Below are 19,960 nucleotides of genomic sequence, written 5' to 3' on the forward strand. Positions count from 1 at the left end.
CTCACCATGTTAAGTTTGATATTAAGAGGAGTTTTCAAAATACAACACAATCAAGCCATTAATCATGGGTCTACTCTGCCCAGAATTTAATTGACTAAACTGTCGGAACACGACAGCCTTAATAGCTGTATTCTGCATGTTTAACTGCAATCAGTTTTAAGTAACCTACTCGGCTCTACTGTTAAAGGAGAAAAGTAAGGGGGGGAAATACACCAGTCAGCATTACAAAATACCTGTACTTACCTGTGGTACAACATCTTGCAGAAAGGTAACAACACTTTCCATATACGACTGTTCTCTGTATACCCAGAAAAAAAGAGAAGAAAAATGAAAATCCAAGAATACTTCATTTTACTTGTGACATTTTATGCCACCTTTGAAGGACTCAAAGTGCTCCCCTGTTTCATCTTCACAACAGCCCTGCGAGTTAGGAGAGGCTGAGGGATAGTGTGGCTGTAAGATTGGGAGCAAGCCTTTTCTATGGGAGGCTAAGATTTGAGCTATACTCAAAATTGCCACATGGGAGGAGAGACTGCAAGATTACTGTTGTGTTTAACCTTAACTCTAAAAGTCAACAAAGTAGTTAATGAAGCAAACATGAAAACTCAAATAAAATGTTTTGATATGGACTAATATATGAAAGCCATACAAAACTACCTAGCAGCAGATCTCAATATTATCTATCTACTCAAACAATAAAATATATTCATGACAGCAAGTTAATGAGAAATTAGATAAAAGAACCCAGTGTGTTTCAACCTAGCAGATCTTCCTCAGCAGAATAATGATCAATGCACTTCTACAGCATAACCAGCCAAGACTTTTGGGGAGCAATATGGCGAGGGGGGCAGGTATGCTCACTGAAATAAATATACGATTTCAGCAGTGGCAGGACCTGAGCCCGGCTTCGGCTGGGGAGGGCGGGATATAATTTATTATTATTATTATTTTATTACGTTAAAAAGTATTGCAAAACCTGCTGAGCGTGAACATACTAAGTATTTTTGTCTAGGTTATTTTTTTATTCACGTATTATTTATGTATCACCTCAGCCAAAACAAAACAGTTCCTAAACAACTTGCAGGAAAGAAAGGTGGGGGAAAGCAAAATTTTATTATCTAATTTAGATGGTCCCTGTTTTGTTTTGATTTATTAAATTTCTATACCGCTTTTCATTTAAATGAATCCCAAAGAGTCTTACAAACAATAAATAACAGTAACATGAAATAACATAATAGAACATATTTTCTTCTGGAGCATCTGTAACCTGAGGTACCACTGTAGATTGATTTTGTAGTCATCCCAGAATAGAAAGAACCAACTTGGGTGGCTCTAAAAGAAGATTAGACATATTTTTGGAGGAGAAGGATATCAATGGCTACTAGCCATTTTTGGAGCAATATGCCTCTGAAAACTAGTTGCTGGGAGCCACAGATGGGGAGAATGGCTGTTATGCTCAGGTCCTGTTTATGAGCTTCCCATGGGGGCATCTTGTTTGCCAGTGAGAAAAGGGTGCTGGAACAGGTGGGCCTTTGGCCTGATCCACCTGCAGTGCTCTTCTTCGGTTCTTAAAAAGGAATACCTGTTCTCAGGTAGATGGGATTACTCTAAGTTGGAGCGGTGCACCTTTGGCTCTCCAGATGTTGCTGCTTCCTGCATTGCAGCAGGTTGGACTAAACAACCCTTGGAGTTACTTCCAATTCTACAATTCTTTGAACTACAACTCCCATCAGCCCCAGCAAGCCTGACTAATGGTCAGGGATGGTGGGAGTTGTAGTTCAACAACATCTGGAGGGCCCCAGGTTCTTGGCCCCTGCATTAAGAGGTAAGGCATATCAGAAAGGCGCTCAACACCTTTCAATAGCCTCTGCAGTGGAGATGCACTCCTTTAAGCTTCATCTTCCATTTGTAACTCCAGGTGAACCACACAACATTCCTCAGTGTACAAAGCAGCGCTGCAGACACTTACGTGACAGCCTGTGGACGAACCACCACTCCTCCAGTACATCGGCTTGGGCGACGGGGAGACTCAGCAGCCATTGCTGATCTGTAGATTCCTGCATGCAGAAGAGGTTTGATTTTTTTAAAGTTATTTTTACAGAATGTCTCACAAGTTTTTTGCCATTGAGAGAACCAGTCTTCCACACTTATTACCAGTGATATTTAAGCAAGTAGCTGCTGCGTCACAAGAGGTCAATGGCAGTATCATCCTGCAGCAGACCAGAAGAGGAAGGTTATGATGAAAATATGATGCAACCCAGATCCATACTTGGTAGCACAGGCATAGATGCTTTATGGCCTTGGTACAACTTTGCCAATTCTTAAACTTGACCAAAAAAAGAGGGAACAACCTCAGGATCTAAACAAAGCACAATTCTTTATTGCAGTTCTAAGTGTTTGTGAGTTAAGAACCCCTTTTTCAGGAGCTGTGGAAAGAAACAATGGCAACATAAGTCTTAAAAATGTAATGTATCGTATACTACATATATGCTAGAGAAAGTTTACCCAGTCTAAAAATCTTTAAAGCACATGGTCAAAAGTGCACCTGTCAGGGGTTCTCAAAAAAAGGTCTGGAAAATATTCTTTTCTTTTGTGATTCTTTTAAAAGTCTGATATGGGTGTAAGTGTTCAGGACAGATATATTTTTCGTCATGTGCTTGAAATATTTTGGGGCCATGTAAACTTGCTATAGTATGAAACTATATAATGCTGCCATTATTTCCATTTGTAGCTCCTGAAAAATGAGTCCTTAACTCCAAAATGTGCAGCTACAATAATTTTTCTTCACTGAGCACCTGAGCTTGCTCCCTCTTTATGTGCCCTGTACTTTTGAGGTGCTCTTCCTCTCTACTGACTGTGTTTTATTTTTTAAACTGTCCAGCTCACTATGCACATGGAGTATGCACTTGCATGAAGATGCACACACACAAGTTCACACCTTTTATAAAGTATATTTGACTTGTAAGTAGCCCCCGTGTCTAGTTCAGGTGGGGACTACTGAAATATACTCTACACAGGGCTACCTTTGAAGACGACTAAGAAGCCTCAGCTAGTAAAGAATGTCGCAGAGAGACATCTGTAAAGGGTCCTGAGATGGATTCATAAGCATTCCTTAAGGAACTTGCGTAGGCTGCCTGCACAGGGTCCAGTTTATGGTACTGAGATTGCTGTACAAATTCTGAACCACTCAAGACCCAAATACTTGAAGAAATACATCTCCCAATATGTGCCGGCCCATGCCTTAAGATCAGCAGGGGAGGTTCTGCTTGTGATTGTGATTATGGGTGAGGAGTTGACAGTGTGTTTATCTGCAGTGACACCTAGCCTGTTGAACTCTCTCCCTTTGAAGGGGAGAATGCTTGTGAACAACTGCACTACTCTAAAGCAGCTAAACCAGAAGAGGGAGTGAATCTGGTGAAGCACAGAGACATGTAGGCAGCAACAGGCAGGCAAATTTAAAGAGGAAAACGTTATGATATCAGCGCAGTAAACTGGAAACCACAGGAGAGGTTTCCCACAGGCATATGCTTGGCCGCTGTGAGAACAGGATGTTAGACTAAATGGGCCTTTGGCTTGATCCAGCAGGCTGTCCTTAACTGCCCTGGGATAACAGCTGATATGGGGTTGTTTAGAAGCTGAGTAAATGAGTAAGAAAAGGATGGGAGGGTGCTTCTGTTTTAAATCAAATAACTAAAAGCCAGCACAACATTGCCAGCTAACACACAAGAGAGCCAGTGTGGTGAAGTGGTTAGTGTGTCATACCAGGCCAGCTCAGCTATGAAGTTCACTGAGGAACCTTTTGCCATTTGCTGTCTATTAGCCCAGCCTTGCTCACAGGCTTGCTGTGAGGGTGAAATGGGAGAGGGAGGAGATACCATTGGAGGAAGGGTGGGATAAAAGCAGACAAAATACTTCCAGTGTGCAATGAATGTTATCTGCCATAGTCAAGAGCCACTCTTTCAAAACCTCGTCTTTTGTGGGTGGGATTTTCCTTTTGGAACACCCTCCCCATCTCGACAAATCAGGTTCTGAGATATTTATCGCTTGCTGGTGTATGACCAGACAACAGAAAAACAGACTTTGAAACTGACCTTCCAGCTGGAAGAGAACTGCTGGTGCAGAGAAGATCAGTACCTGATCCTGAGTAGATGATCCTGAATTATGAACACTTGCTGAACACTGCAGTTGTTTGCCCCTTATGAAGGAGATGAAATGGGCAATCAGTGCACAGACAAAATCCCTGAGGTTCATTTGGTTTTTCCTGGAAAGTGATCAACTCAATCTGCTCTCCTGGAGCAGCTGGGTGAGGGGGTGGAAGTACAGTAAGCCCACAATGTATGTAGGGGTTACATTCCAGGGATCATGCCTAAACTCAAAATTGTGTACAGTCAAAACCCATTGGGTTCCATGGAAGGTGAGACTGCCCAATTTGATTTTTCACAGAACTGTGCCCCCTTTATTTATTTATTTATTTGTTTGTTTGTTTATTGCCATGCATGTAAAGCTGAATGTGCACAAGTTAATGAGTATAAGTTGTATAAAAGATAGCCAATTAGCACACATCCCAAATAGCTTCCTCCAAAGAAAATCTACAGTACTGGAAAAAAACAGTACTGACTTGCTCTCCTGTCACCTTCCTTGCTTACCTTGAAGATAGATGCTCCTAAGGGAAGCAACATTACAGTTCCTCCACTCCCCAAGACTAGGCTGGGTTCAATTTTAAATGTCTTACTCTGAATATTTTAGTCATTTAAAGCAGAGTCAAGAGTGTGGTCAAAACAAACCTGCTCCCCTCACTCAGGCATATACAATGCACTGGCCAGCAGGGGGCTACGGCACACACTAATGACCTGAAAATCCAGTGTTGGCAGAGCTCTGTTACCACTGCTTAGGAACAAAAGCACAAAACCTGATGGTAGTTGCTACCTCCTGCTAGGACACAAAGCAGTTGGTATATCCCACTCCAACCCACTTCTCCATCTGTTTGAACACTCAAAGAATAGTAAGGGATTGAAGTGGTGAGCTGTCAAAGGTTTGTTCTACATGGAGTGCAAAAGCATTTATCCTAGGGAAAAGGCCACAGTTCAGCAACAAAGCATCTTCTGTGCCTACAGAAAATCCAAGGTTCAATCTCTGGCATCTTGAAGCAGGACAAGGAAAACTATCTGCATGAAGCTCTGGAAAGCAGTTGCCAGTCAATGTAGACTATACTGAGCTAGATGGACCAATAGTCTGACTCAGGAGAAGGCAGATGCCAATGTTCCTATAGCCTCACCACTCACTTTCAGCTGAATTATGACTCTAGTCTCCATCTCTCCAGCTAAAGTTTTCCCACCTCTCCTACTGCCATATGTTTCCACCCCCTTCTCAAGCATTTCCCATCCACTCATACAAGCATACCTACATATAAACAAACACATACATACATACATACATACATATAATACACATAGAGGATGTACTAGCCTTAAGATTTTTAAAAAAACTGTTCTTGCCTTTCAGCAGGCTTTCTGTGGTTTTTAATTGCTCTGTAGTTTCATTCTTGTGGGCCTTGTCCTACATTGCTTTTTATGTTGAAGATGGCAAGCTGCCTGAATATTTATTACAAAGGTAGAGAATAAAAGCTGAAAAACAAGAAACAATGAGTGTGTTTGACCCCATTTACACATTATATGTACTTGCATGTATGCCAAATACAAAAATAAATGTCATACCTGTTAACCTCTTTCACACAAACATGTGTTTACACATACACCTCTGCCCCACCCAACCTCAGAAAGGCTTGCCCAGTGCCTTTGTTAAATATATTTAGGCACCAGACAAAAATGTTCCTCTTCTTCCAGGTCTTTGTTTAATTAAACAATCTGTGGCCTTTTAAACTTTAATAGGGTCACTGTCTGTTGCTCTTGTTATTTTGGTCTGTATTTTTTTGTTTTTATATTGTAAACCTCTTTGTGATTCTCAGATGAAGGGCAGTACAGAAATATAAAAAACAAACAAGTAAATCTGCAGCTCATTACTGTATGAGATTCCAGTTATCCTCACATTCTTCCCCCAACTGCCATATATTTCTTCTTCCCTATTGCATATACATCACACAACACACATATAACTGTATGCATGTAAAAAATTCATGTGAGATATACACTAGCATATGCATGATATGTGTGTGTAGGTATAGCGAAGCCTATGATGGCTAATAGGACAAACTCAAAAATCCACATTAGCATACTGTCCAACATTTCTCTGATGAAAATAGGGATGTCCCATTCAATAATGGTAATTTTACTATTTATACTCCACACATCTTATTGGGTTGCCCCAGCACTCTAGGCAGCTTCCAACACATATCAAAACATAATAAAATATTAAACATTTAAGAAAACCTCCCTATACAGGATTGCCTTCAGACAGCTCAGGGGTTGGATAATTCCACACTCTCCAACATTTCTCCAATGAAAATAGGAACATCCTAAGGAAAAGTGGGACATTCCAGGATCAAATAAGAAACTGGGGTGGCTTCTCTAAATCAGGGATGTCCCTGGAAAACAGGGACACTTGGAGGGTCTGTATTAGGGCAATACATTTAGTAGGCAGACTGAAATGTCACAAAATAAAGTGTGCACAAGTTTTCAAGTTCTCCAGAACCCCACCAGCCGAGATGGTAAATAAAGCAGGGAGTGGGAGGAGAAAAAAAGTGGCCAATGTTGCTGCAAAGGCGTCTGGATTTAGTCCGTCTTACTCTGTGTGTTTGTTTTGTGTGTGTGTGTGTGTGCACATCTCACACACAAACACATTTGCTTTTATGCGAACCACTTCAACATTGCCTGTGTTTGTAGAAAATGTAGCCCATATCTAAATCAGCTATGACTATGTATGCACCCAGGTGTGTAATAATAATAATAATAATAAGAAGATGAACAATTACTCCACCATTTATAAATTGCTTCCTATGAAGCGCCTCAAAGCGATTTCGCAATACCAGGCTGTGCCCAAAGCTAGTCAGAACCAGAGACAAAATTAGAAGAATAGAAATGCCTGCTTCAGGTCCATAACTCCCAATGGCTCTACTCTTGAGTAGAACTCTGTCCTGGACTTGAAGCTGCCTTTGATATATGCAGTCGCTTTCTATACGGGTTGCATCCAGCAGGTGCCAAATTCCTATAACACTCCCTCTCACAAAATGCCCACCTTCCACCCCTTTCCCCTTCCTCACTTACCTGCTTCTCCCTCCTCCTCCATTTTCCCCCCATATCCCCCTTCCTCACACCCCCCACAGATGCCAACCATGTCCTCCCCTCCCTAAGGCATGTCATTGCCTCCCTCACTCCCCTTGGCCCTCGTAGGTATGCAGTTACCTCAGACATTTCTCCCCCCCCAAACATTCCCCCCTCCCACTTCCTCCCCCCTCAATAAGGAGCTCTCCCCCCCCAATAATGCCCCCCTCACCACTGCCCCTCACCCCACCCCTTGGCACTCCTGTCAGAGTCAGCCCTCCCCCCTCCTCAGTCGCCCCCCCCCCGCTCCAACTAGCCTCGCCCGCTCCTACCTGCCGCTGGCGCCGCCGATGCGTCCCGCTTCCTCCCCTCACTGACAGTGTTTGGGACCCTCTCGCCGGCCACCACACCGACAGCCAATGGCCTGCCAGAGAAGGCGGGACTTGTTCGGCCGGCTCCTCCAATGGCACCGGGAGACCCGGGGAGCGACGTCACGGGCACTGCGGGTGGTTGCACTTCCAGAGCTCTGCCCCGCTGCCCAGAGGCTCCTTCTTCCCGTTCGTCTCCAGCAAGGATAGGCTGAGACAGCTTAGCCTTCCCTCCAAAAAAAAAAGTGGTGAGAGCTGGCGCGGGGGGGGGGAGAGACTCTTTGGGCACGCCCACCTGGAGAAGGTTGGGGGGAGGCTTTGTTTACATCCGGGGATCAGATAGAGGCGGGCGCTTCAGCCGCAGGCGAAGATAGGTCGCGGCCGGTCCGAAGATGAGTCAGCGCGACCAATGGGCTTCGAGGACGTCAGAACGGGTTTAGCCACGCCCGCCGCTGGTGACTCGTACGGTTGTTTACCTCTTTTTACTTGGCGAGGTGAGGAAGGAGGCGCGGAGGAAAGAGACCGGGGCGCGTGACGACAGCGCGCGGCTGACGGCGCGACGTAACAAGTAAGATGCCGGCAGGAACCATAGAGAGGGAAGAATATAGAGCGGCAAAATAATCTAGGTGATTTCCGGTCTTCACAAAATTGAATTGTGTGTGTACAGTATGTAATTTATTTATATATACTTGCGAAATAATTGCGTGAGTGTCTGTGTTAAAGGGTGTATTTTTTGATGCTTCGAGCTGTGTCCCAAGCAGGGGTTTGCGCCATTGAGATGCCAAGGGATAGAGCGGCCTTTGCAGTGGGGCGATTCAACAGGTGCAGCGCAGTCTCCCTCACCTTGGAAACGTGGCTGTGTTGGAAGAGGGAATTTCGGCAGACTAGCCCTCTTTAGCCACCCAGCATCATGCTAGCCTTCTAGGGCCATTGTCCAATATGTTGAGGAAGCACCTTTTAAATACTGTACTTAAAAACACACGTGTACCATTATGTGTTAACTATTTGGGGGCATAGTGGTTAAGATTGTTGGCCCAGGTCCTGGGAGACCAGAGTTCGAATCCTCACTCGGTCACAAAGCTCAGTGGGTGACCTTAGGCCAGTCATGGTTTTTAAGCCTAACCTGTAGGACACGGGTGGCGCTGTGGGCTAAGCCACAGAGCCTAGGACTTGCCGATCAGAAGGTCGGCGGTTCGAATCCCCGTGACGGGTGAGCTCCCAGCTTCTGCCAACCTAGCAGTTCGAAAGGACATCAAAGTGCAAGTAGATAAATAGGTACCGCTCTTGCGGGAAGGTAAACGGCGTTTCCGTGCACTACTCTGGTTCGCCAGTAGCAGCTTAGTCATGCTGGCCACATGACCCGGAAGCTGTCTGCGGACACACGCCAGCTCCCTCGGCCTGTAGAGCCAGATGAGTGCCGCAACCCCAGAGTCGGCCACGACTGGACCTAATGGTCAGGGGTCCCTTTACCTTTACCCCCACAGGGTTGTGGTGAGAGTAAAATGGGTAGGCAGTGGAAACCATATATGCTGCCACCTTGAGCTCCTTGGAGGAAAGGTAGGGTAGGAATGGAAATAAAGTGAGCAGATGGGACAGGTAGCTCCCCCACCCCAGTAACTGAGCATACCTGGGCAATGTGAACTTTGTAACCATCTCATCCCAATCTGTCAACCTGGCATCCTCCAGCTGTTTCGTGGACAACAGCTCTCATCAGCCCTAGCCAGCATGCACAGCAGTTACAGATCAGTGGCTGGCTGGCTAAACCAGGCGAGGATAGCCAATGGGTCTCAAGCCCTCAGTGAGTTAGGGACTTTCCCAGCTTGCGAATGGAGGAGGAGACAAGACCAATAGTGGGTCCAACGGTCAAGAATGAGGCTTCTGCACATGTTGTAGAGGGAAGTGAGGGGCAGACGGGGCTCGTCAACCTTGGAAGATAGCCCATATAGCAGAAGGAAAATTCTGATCCTAAATTTCTGCTGTGTTGCGGGACCTCTTCGGGAGAAGCAAAGAGTAAGCCCTACACAAATCTAGAGTGGAGTCCCTAAGATGGTGCCTTGTACACCTTTCAGCAACTCCTGCATCCAAGCATGTGCTAAACCATGGGTAGGGTAGGTAAACTAAGGCCCAGGGGCCAGATCCTGCCAATCGCCTTCTAAATCCGGCCCGTGGACAGTCTGGGAATTAGCATGTTTTTACATGAGTAGAATGTGTGCTTTTATTTAAAATGCATATCTAGGTTATTTGTGAGGCATAGGAATTCATTCATTTTTTTTCTTTTCAAAATATAGTCCGGCCCCCTACAAGGTCTGAGGGACAGTGGACCGGCCCCCTGCTGAAAAAGTTTGCTGACCCCTGTGCTAAACATACTGCTCTGCTTTCCTTTGGACCACATCAGCAAGGCTGGGCCGCCCAGGACCTCCTCCAAACACACTGCCCATGTTTGCACCCCAGGGAGGTTACTTTGGTGCTCCTAACTCAGACTTGACTTCAGCCTTGGAGGCGCACTCCATGGTCTTTTGAGACAGATGCCAACAACATGCTAAAAGTGATAATTCAGGCAGGGACTGGAAAGTAGGGGTGGAAAACTACTCCTGTGGATTTGTACAAAAATATTTGCGAACTGCTCTGTCTGGGTGTGAGGAAAGGGAGCTCTTTCTTCAGAGTGTGCAGCTGACTTGTGAAATGCACAAATGGGGAAAACAGCCTTCAAAAAGTTAAACTGCCATGTTGCAAAAGTGACTTGGGCTGCTTATATGAGAGGAAGCCAGAAATATGTGCTTGTTCCCAAAGGGTGTTTGGGTGTATCCAGATTCCTGCAGGGTTGGGGTGCAAGGAAGCCTCCTGTTTCCTGCTTTTGTTATCAGATGCTGCTGGCCTGGGGCCTTTTGGGAAGGAGCGTTCGCTATAAATGTAATAAACATGCGATATGGAAAGTCTTAGGGGATTATACAAAAGAGGTATGACCCAATCACAGCAACCTTCTCCCCACTTGTGATTCCAATCAATTGCTAAAAAGAGGCACAGTACTTCCAACTGTGGAAGTAGAATATAGTCTTAAGGTTAGAAGCCGCTTATAGCCCCATAATTTTGTCTAATCTGCTTTTAAAACCATCCAAATTGGTGGCCTTGCTACACCTTTTGGGAGCAAACATAATAGTTTACAATGATGCACCTTTCCTTCCTGTGAAGCATAGATTGAATCCTCATCTGAGGTCTTATGGCTCAGCAGTTCAGGAGCTGCTCCAGAGTAGAGTTTTAACACAACCAGATTTCTGCAGCTCTCTGTGGCATTTCGGCGTGCGGCAACATGACATGGAACTGTGTGTGACCTTGTGTCGTGTCAACCATGTTGTTCTTTTCATTTTTAATAAAGCAAAAGGAAGAAACAGAAAACCACCCTGCCAGGTTTTTTGCTAACTTTATTTCATTATAAGTATACATGGCTCAACGTATGCAAAGAAAACTAGAAAACTATCCCAATAACTTAAGAACCTATGGTGTAAATGTCACCATCAAGAGCACCATCCATTGTTGGAACAGTAAAATATCTCATGCTTGTAAAAAGGAATGTGTTGTATATCCAAATGTGTTGCTAAAAGGGAAAAAAAAAATCAAAAAACACCTCTCAAGAATTAGGAGTCAATAACTGATGGAGGGAAACTACGTTTCGTTCCTGTTTTTGAGCTAAAATTTTGGCCCTTTATCTTACAAAAAAATTATAATGAAAATACAACTAAGATAAAGTACTGCATAGTATTTTAATCAAAATACAGAAACCAGCATTGCTGTGTGACGAAGACTCAGCATCTCCTCTGCGTACGTTTCATTTCTGAATAGAGAAATCTAAAATTTAATAAAGAAAGAAAATAGACCTAGTATTATATTCTCTAATAGGGTACACTTCAGGCAGAACGTATTAAGTACTACGAAAATACATATTTTCCATTCTTTTTAATAATTTACTTTCATTAAAAAGTTGTGAGGTCGTCACAAGAAGTTTATACAAATTCATTACTTTGTACTAAATTAACCCCACCCAACCCCAACCCCCCAAAAAATTCATCATCCAAAATCAAGGTGTTGTGTTTTTGTGGGTTTTGCTAAGCCCTGTTGTAACAATTATGCAAAAGAAAGTTAGGTGGGGAGACTACATTTTGGTATGAAGGAATATAAATTTACACACATTTTTACAGCAAACTCCTTATAACCCTAAGAACGTCTACAAAATTCACAGTTATATTACAAGCAAGTACAAGTTTGAGATAAAGCTGTTCGAATACCAACCCGCCCCCAAAAAGGTTTTCTGCATTAAAAAAATAAAAAACCAAATGAGAAAAAGATAAAATAAAAATATGGAGTTTCAACTTATTTGTACCGAAACTTCATAACTTTGAACTGGACCGCAAGGTATAATAATAATAATAATAATAACAACAATAATAGGGTTTTTTTTATTTGTAGCCCACCCATCTGACTGGGTTGCCTCAGTCACCCTGGGAGGCTTACAACATATATGAAAGCATAATAAATCATTACACATTAAAAAGCTTCCCTATGCAGGTAAACTGCATTAATGACTGAAACCCTTTCAGCAAACACAAAGTGCTTTCCTGGGCTGGTGGAACAATGGGTTCCCCAGCTTCTTCTGTCTTCGAAGGCTACGGCGCATGGCCAGCTTACTGGTGGTTTTGTGTTGGGTCGTCGTGGAGGACAAGATTTCAGGCTGGACGCTGACGTTCCTAGTCATCCCCCTCCTGGGCTTCTTTAGCAAAGGCCCCGAATTGGATTCTTCCAATGTCCTTTTGCAGCTCACTGTCGCTGCTTTGGTTGGCTCGCTTGGAGGTACCTTGAAGGCTTTTGGATCCATGCCTGCGTTCCCAGAGTTGGAGGGAGAGAGGGTCCCTGGCAGGCTCCGTCCTTCCGAGTCGCGCATCCTCAACCCAAACAGTCGGCCACACTTCTCCTCCTGTGGCACCGCATCCTTGTTTGACACCACTGCTAACGTTGGGGCGCTGCCTTTGGCGGCCTCCCCAGGCGGCTCTGAAGGTTTACTCAATGCCGTGTTGCGCGTCAGCGAAGGAATGGTCTCGGGGGAGCTGAGCCGTGGCCACAAGTCATCTTCTAAAACCTGGTGGGGTTCAAGAGAGTAAAATTATGTAGTTGTGAATCCAAAGACACAGCTATTTCCCAGTATCTGTTCAGACAAATCCCAGAGAAGTTTGTGGTGGTCAGATAATCCGAGAGGTGGAGACCTTTAAATGCCTCTTAAAAAATATGTACGTTTACCCAAGGTTTTGCTGGACTATTGACCCTTAAAAGAAACTTTACACATACGGATATAAGACTTTTTACTAGTGTTACGAAGTGGGAATTTCTCCCCTTAATTCTTTTTCATGCACTGCTCAGTTTTACTTAGGACAGGCTTTTTAAAAGGTGAATTTTTAGTGAGTATTATTGTTGTACTCTTATTTCAGGTGTTGGCCCTCCAGATGTTGCTGAAATACAACACCCATCATCCCTGGCTGAAACTTTTATTCAATAAGCACCTGAGCTTTCTCCCTTGTTTCTCATCCTATTTTTCTCTGAGGTGTTCTTTCCCTCATTCTGCTGCCATCTCTGGAGACAAGTCTCAGGTCCAATAAAATAAACTTCAAGCTTGGAAAATTCAGCTTTTCAAGCTCTGGAACCCCAGCTCGACACCTTGCCATTATCCCAGTGAGAAGCAGCAAGGTTAAATGTAAGCAGAAGGTAAAATACAGACCTCCCAGGTACTGAATACTCAAGTATAGTCTAATGTCGTAGTTCCCAACATGGGGCACACGAGTTACAGGGGAGGAATTCACGAATGAGTTATTAACAGTGAATGTCCTTTTAGGCTTCCTCCACGTGAATAGGAGTTCACTTTTTGAATAATAAGAATTATATGTCATGGTGCATGGCCAAAAAAAAGATTGGGAACCACTGATCTTACATAACCAGCTGAAGCAGGGCAGCTGCTCAGAGGTGGACAGGTGATTTGAATGGGGCTGCTAATGTCAGAGACCAGAATCTTCCTGGACATCAGGTGACCACCCAAATCAGCCATCCACACAAACCAGCTGGGAGAAATTGCCCAGGGATTTGGAGTCCGCTCTCACTGATATCCAGACCATACCCAGCCTTCTTTAGAAAAAGGGTTTGTGTAAAGGCTAACAACATAGGCTGAACCATAGTTTTGTCCCAAGGCACTGTGGTAGACTTAAATGGCTGAAATGCCTTGCCCCTTGTCCTTTTATAAGTCAGTCTGGCTGCCATCTGCCTAATTAGAATTTTTGTTCATTCAATTACTTTCAAGTTATCTATGGCCAATTATATACAAGGAAGTAATTTGCAGTTCAAATTAGCTGAATTCTAAAATTTTACATTGAAATATATTGTTGAAAATTTAAAACAGGCCCTTCTCAAAAAGCCACCTCCGGAATAGCCAGAGAAGTGGGAGATCTTGCTGTACATCTTGACCTTCTAGTTCTGTAAGGCACCTGCCGTTTACACAGCGTATATTTAAAGCACATTTAAGCACATGACTCTCCACCCCAAGATCCCTGCGAATAGTAGTTTACCTCTCACAGAGTTAATTCCCAGGACCCTTAATGGACTACAGCTCCCAGGCTTCTTTGGGAGAAGCCATGTGCTTAAACTGTACAGTGTGGATGTGAACCCAGTGAGCTTCAAGGCTGAGTGGCATTTGAACCCTGGGCTCCCGGGTCCTTGTCCAACACACTAACCACTCACTGGGGTAACTCACCCACATACCCTGCATACACAAGATTCCTTTCACCCCTGTGGCTACAATCCAATACACACTGGCTCAGAAGTAAGCCCCACTCAACAAAAAGGAACTTCTTTCTGAGCCCTTGCACTGCACCTCTGAGCATACACAGAGCTCCTTTCATCTCCAAATAACCAGAACCTGCCAAGCCACCCCAAACATCTAGCTTTCCAATACCTAAGCTCCTGTGAGACCTTCATCTCACCTGTCCTGTGCACATTATAAAAGGCTGGGTGATACATCAAGGGTATTAAGGCAAGACAAATGCCCCTCCCACCACATACATACCCTTAGAGCATTTCCCATGTGAATCTGTAATTGCCTCTGATTTTAATAAATGGGGATATACTGTACTGTAACAGGCAGGCCTCCAGCACTGCATGTTCCTAATTGCACCCACTGGATATTTTTTGTCTAGCATTAAGGAAAAAAGCCACGTGCCTTTACTGGTACATGTTTAAAATAGGTATTCCTGAGCCCCAAGCGCCACCATTTGGGGTTTGTTTGTAAACCAAGTCCTCCGCAATCCTGGGCTTTTGGGAGAAAAATTGCTTGTTTCTTTAGTTGCTTCTTTGGGCTTTGTATTCAATTAAGTGCTGTCCTTCCAGGGTTTCTCTCCCAGCCTTAGCTGAAGATGCCGGGGATTGAACTTGGGACCTTCTGCATGCAAAGCAGATGCTCTGCCAGTGAGCCACGGCCCTGTGCCTTGGCAAAATGCCCTCTGGTCGACCTTCTTGGATGACCTGACGGTGGCAGCAGCATCACTCCCAGCACTGCCAGGCAGCTGAGTCCAGCCACTGTTTTAAATTTCCCACAGTGGTCCAACCAAGGGAATTGTGGGAAATTTAAAGACCCTGGCACCAGCACTGCTCAGGACACCAGATGAGAAGTTGTTGTTGTTTTTAAGGTGGAAAGGTGGCAGGTGTGAGCTATGGACCCCACAAGCCCTATTGGAGGGGGGGGGGTTGTGCCAGCGCCAACCTAGATACCACCCAAGGTACCTCTTGCCAGAGAAAATGAAGGGTTGCATGCTGGGACATCGTAGGGGTAGAGCCTAAAGCTGCCCCGTGGTCCCTTGCTAGTAAGAATCAGAGCTGCCACCTCCCTGCCATAATTCTGCCTGCACCTTTGCATAAAGGTAAAGGGACCCCTGACTATTAGGTCCAGTCATGACCGACTCTGGGTGGGGTTGCGGTGCTCATCTCGCTTTACTGGCCGAGGGAGCCGGCGTACAGCTTCTGGGTCATGTGGCCAGCATGACTAAGCCGCTTCTGGCGAACCAGAGCAGCGAACGGAAATGCCCGCCAGAGCGGTACCTACTTATCTACTTGCACTTTGATGTGCTTTCGAACTGCTAGGTTGGCAGGAGCAGGGACCGAGCAACGGGAGCTCACCCTGTCCCGGGGATTCGAACCACCGACCTTCTGATCGGCAAGTCCTAGGCTCTGTGGTTTAACCCACAGCACCACCTGCGTCCCGCACCTTTGCATAACCACATGCTAAACTTTGTGCCTTGATCACAACAGAGTGTGATGGAACGATGAGCATTTTGACTTCTTCAAATAATAATATAAACTGAATGTTTTCATTATTAAAAGGGAGGGAGGGGAGGAAGGCAGGCCCTGGGCTCCCCGCTGGGATTTGCCAGATGGACTCCTCCTATAAGCCCTGTTTCACTCCTTAAGAAGAGGAACATCAGAAGTGCCTCCTGGATCAGGCCAATGGCCCATCTAGTTCCGGCATGAAGAAGGTAGAGAGATGGGGGGGGGAATTAAGCCCTGAGGTTCAGTCAGACTTTACTAGGGGACCGAGCCTTTAATGTGGCAGGTCCTGCCCCGTGGATCTCCCTGCAAGTAGCACTCGGCAGGAATGGTCCCTGCCTGCTTTCAGACTTCTTTTGAAAACTGCTTTGTTCAGACAGGCCTTTGAAATATGTAACTCTTTTCCCAAACCAGATTTTATGGCTGCTTCTACTGACACTTCTACTGGTGTTTTATCACTGCTGGTTTAATTTTGTATATCGTAGACTGCCTTGATTTTCTGGAAGAGGAGAGAGAGCGAGAGAGTGCGCGCAAAAGAGGCGAGTAGGATAAAGAAAATGAAAAAATAAAATAACAGAATGCGGGAGGTAAGGGAAGGAGGGGAGGAGGAGGAGAATGGAGAAAATAGGAAAAGAGGGAGTCAGAGAGAGAAAGTGAAAGAACAGGATGGAGGGAGGAGAGAGGAAGAAAGAAAAAGTGAAAGAAAGAAAGAAAAGCAAGCAGAAGAAAGAAAAAAAGAAATCCCACCTTTTTTTACTAGCTGCGCCTGTATAGAGACCCCTGAGTAGCTCATCCAAACTTTTGTGGGTTTTTGCCATTTTGCTTTGCCAAAGGAGAGCTATTCAAAGACTCAGGGGAACATCAAAGCAGCCAGAGCTATTCTGAGCCCAGTGGCGGTAATTGTCGGTTGCTTCAAAACACCCCAGCTGAGCATGACTCCCCTCCCCTCTGACAAGACAAGGACTGCTGTACAAAGGGCTTCCAGAAGGCAGTGGCGACAGAGAGAACAGCAGCAGCCAAAACTCCAGCAAGTGGTGGGCAGCCACGGAAACATATACTGCACTCCAAGGATCTTCTATTTGAATCATGGCAAATCAAGTGGCTAAGTGGAGAGGTATGTGACCAGACCAACATCGCCAAGGGCCAGGGATGATGGGACTTGTAGTCTATCAATATCTGAAGGCTTATTATTTATTTTATTTAGTAAAGGTGTAAGTTGCTTTCTCTAGCCCAGAGGCAACCCAAAGCAAATTACAACCAAACAATCAGACAATAAACCCCACAAAGTTGCATTAAAACCAGGAGGACTGAGAAAGCATAAAAAACCCATTCCACTTGCTTCTGTAACGCCATTGATTATTATTATTACCCCAGCCACTCTGGGCAGCTTCCAACAAAGTATTAAAACACATTTTAAAAAACTCAGAACATTAAAAACCTCCCCGTACAAAGCTGCCTTCAGATGTCTTCTAAAAGTCAGCCAGATGTTTATTTCATTGACATCTGATGGGAGGGCGTTCCACAGGGCAGGCACAACTACGAACCAAAGGCCTGGTTAGAGAGGAAAGTTTTTGCCTGGCACCACAGGTGATAAGTTCTACCCTGGTGGAATCTACACACGTATAAAAACAGTTCCAAAAATGTTTTTCTTTAAAGTGTTTTTAAAAATACACTGAATTTTCCATAAGGACCGCCATCGCCATCTAGTGCCACATTGTATATTGCACTTAAAACGTTTTATTTGCAGCTCTATGGGTGAATCCCCTGCCATGACCTCTCGACATCATGACTCGGGATTCCACCCCTCTTTTCTTACCTTGACTGGAGGAGTGGAGCAGCGTGAAGGAGTCATTGCCCACATCTCAGGGCTGCTGTAGGACGGGCCTTCAGCCAGGTTGAAATAGAGCTCCTCCTCCCCTTCCAAACTGCTCTGGTCGCTGCGCACCGAAGAGAGGCTGATGACGATGGCACTGGTGTTGTCCGCACGCAGCATGCGCTGCCTCCAACGTCCCAGTGCACGGTTCACCAGCATTTTGGCCAGAGACTGCTGTCGCCCTCCCTTTCGGTTCCAAAGGTGGGCAAGGGATGCGGAAGGAGAGAAGAGGAAAGTCACCATACCATAACTACGACATGTATTTGGGGAAGTTTCATTTATCAGCTATGCCTTCAGACAGCCTTTAGATAGATGATGTGATCAAATTCTGCACGATGGCTTCCTGATATCTGATAACATATTCATTTATATCCCTCCTTTTCCACCAGACCGAGACTCAAGGTAGCTTACGCAAAACACATATAGCTCAAAATATACAAAAAAAAAAAAAAAAAAAACAGAGAGAAAAGACTTTGCTACACAGGTTTCCCACCCAATCCTAGAAGGTTCCTGTCCTCTTTTTCCCTCACAGTGATAAGTTAAAGAAACCTGTTCATGAGAGAGAGAATATTCTCAATTCACTACCCAGCCACAGGTACTCCACATTTATTTTTCTATCATGGTTTTGGCTGGAGGTGGGGAAATTGGTGGCTATTGGTATGGTTTCAGATTAAGCTCATGCTTACCGTAAAATACTTTTTCTCTTCATGGTCCTGGCACATAGAAATGGCTTCCTGCGGTGGGATCATGTTCCACAGCCCATCACTACCCAGGATGATATATTTGTGCTTTTGAGGATCTAATGTGTGCACACTTGTGTCCGGTTCAGGAGATACAACAAACTCGCCGCTGTAGAAGTCGTAGCTCCACAGATCACCTGGATTGGGAAGGGTACAAGAGATAAAACACAAAAAAGAGTTTTATAAGTTTTAATTCATTTAACTGGGGTGGGCGGGGTAGAGAGCCTCTGCTATCAAATGCAACAGTTCAGGATGGAATCTGAAAATCAAACTCCCTGTGCTTAGAAAACAAAACTGCCAGGACTTTAGAAAAGAGTTCAGACTAGCTTTCTCCCTGCAGGGCTGTCACAGCAAGCTACTATTGGACTATGGAGGATTAGGCTCTCATTAGCTACTAGCCAGGGGGACTATACTAGGGGAGAGCTGTACATCCGTATACCCGGTTCAATCCACAGCATCTCAAGGTATGGAAATGCAGTATATATCCATAGAACATCCCCTTACTTACAATTTCTGGTTTTAAGGTTATATTAAGGTTATGCATCCATCAGCACCAGTTTGAACAAGATCCTGTTGCCAGTCAGAAGCAAATGGTTACAGTTCTTGGCAGAGGCAGCAAGCACTAGGTCAGGCAGCCAAGCAAGAAACCCTGCCTGAAACCCTGGAGAGACACTGCCAGTCAGTGTAGACAAAACTGAGCTAGATGGACCAGTGGTCTGAATTGTGTAAGGCAATTTCCAATGTAACCCAAGAGTTAAGAGTGTTGAGGGTACAAACAAAAAAGCAATGACTTCATTGGGGAATGGCTTGATTTTATTATGTAGTCAAATATAAGACAGCACAACTGGACACACACAGTACTGGTTTTCAGCTATGGAACTTGACATTCACCATTACTTCTTCTGAAAATGGAACTCACCTCTCGGTTTAACCTATCTCATCTGGGATTGAGATCCTACTGGATTTCAGTGCTCTATACACATCCTAGCCCTTTGCTGTTAATTTCGATCAGTCCTTTGCTTGGCCCATAACTGTAAAACTGCATTTGTTTGGTTGCAATTTAGTGGTTTTATCTGGGATTGTTGTAACAAAGGTTGACTGACTTATTGCCCTATTTTGGAATGGAGGTGTTCCTGTGATAGGAGAAAGGGAAAAGGAGAGATGTATTGCTCTGTAAGTTTATGAGACTCTTTACAGTAGCTGCCACGTCATGCCTGGTTGTTACAGACTGTTACTTTCAGTTTGTTTTGTACTGAATATATTTTTACAAGGCTTGCATCCTGTATAAAAAACACCCTATGTCAATATATACAGTTGCAATCGAAATTATTCAACCCCCATTGCAAATCAGGTTTGTTATCATTTCAGCTGTTTGCAATGAGCAACACAAACAAAAGCAATTGAAATCGCTCA

At 44.6% G+C, this 19,960-nt stretch overlaps 2 protein-coding genes and 1 long non-coding RNA gene across 9 annotated transcripts in view; 1 reads left to right on the forward strand and 2 right to left on the reverse strand.

The window, feature by feature from the left end:
* BCAS3 (BCAS3 microtubule associated cell migration factor) overlaps nucleotides 1-7,680 on the reverse strand; it is a 466,426-nt gene extending 458,746 nt beyond the window's left edge. For 5 of the 6 annotated variants that reach the window (XM_082200797.1, XM_082200799.1, XM_082200795.1 and 2 more), the window contains exons 1-3: nucleotides 4,092-4,266; nucleotides 1,970-2,057; nucleotides 244-298 (exon numbers count right to left, since the gene is read on the reverse strand). In XM_082200797.1, coding sequence (XP_082056923.1) covers nucleotides 244-298; nucleotides 1,970-2,057; nucleotides 4,092-4,251 — 303 coding nt within the window. In that variant the 5' untranslated portion in view covers nucleotides 4,252-4,266. Of the gene's footprint in view, nucleotides 1-243; nucleotides 299-1,969; nucleotides 2,058-4,091; nucleotides 4,267-7,549 lie in introns of those variants that run through there. The other variant, XM_082200800.1, reaches the window with a different exon arrangement.
* A 207-nt stretch (nucleotides 7,681-7,887) lies between these two features.
* LOC309519728 lies at nucleotides 7,888-17,216 on the forward strand. The gene is made up of 3 exons (XR_014213984.1): nucleotides 7,888-8,251; nucleotides 9,874-10,542; nucleotides 13,060-17,216. It is a non-coding gene; the product is annotated as an uncharacterized lncRNA (long non-coding RNA).
* The window catches only part of PPM1D (protein phosphatase, Mg2+/Mn2+ dependent 1D), a 35,453-nt gene continuing 26,479 nt past the window's right edge, over nucleotides 10,987-19,960 (reverse strand). The window contains exons 4-7 of one of the 2 annotated variants that reach the window (XM_082200823.1): nucleotides 18,494-18,684; nucleotides 17,751-17,993; nucleotides 12,266-12,713; nucleotides 10,987-11,428 (exon numbers count right to left, since the gene is read on the reverse strand). In XM_082200823.1, coding sequence (XP_082056949.1) covers nucleotides 11,409-11,428; nucleotides 12,266-12,713; nucleotides 17,751-17,993; nucleotides 18,494-18,684 — 902 coding nt within the window. In that variant the 3' untranslated portion in view covers nucleotides 10,987-11,408. Of the gene's footprint in view, nucleotides 12,714-17,750; nucleotides 17,994-18,493; nucleotides 18,685-19,960 lie in introns of both variants that reach the window. The other variant, XM_082200822.1, reaches the window with a different exon arrangement.

The sequence above is a fragment of the Podarcis vaucheri genome (genome assembly GCF_965113315.1).
Source record: "Podarcis vaucheri genome assembly, chromosome: 15".
Taxonomy (NCBI): domain Eukaryota; kingdom Metazoa; phylum Chordata; class Lepidosauria; order Squamata; family Lacertidae; genus Podarcis; species Podarcis vaucheri.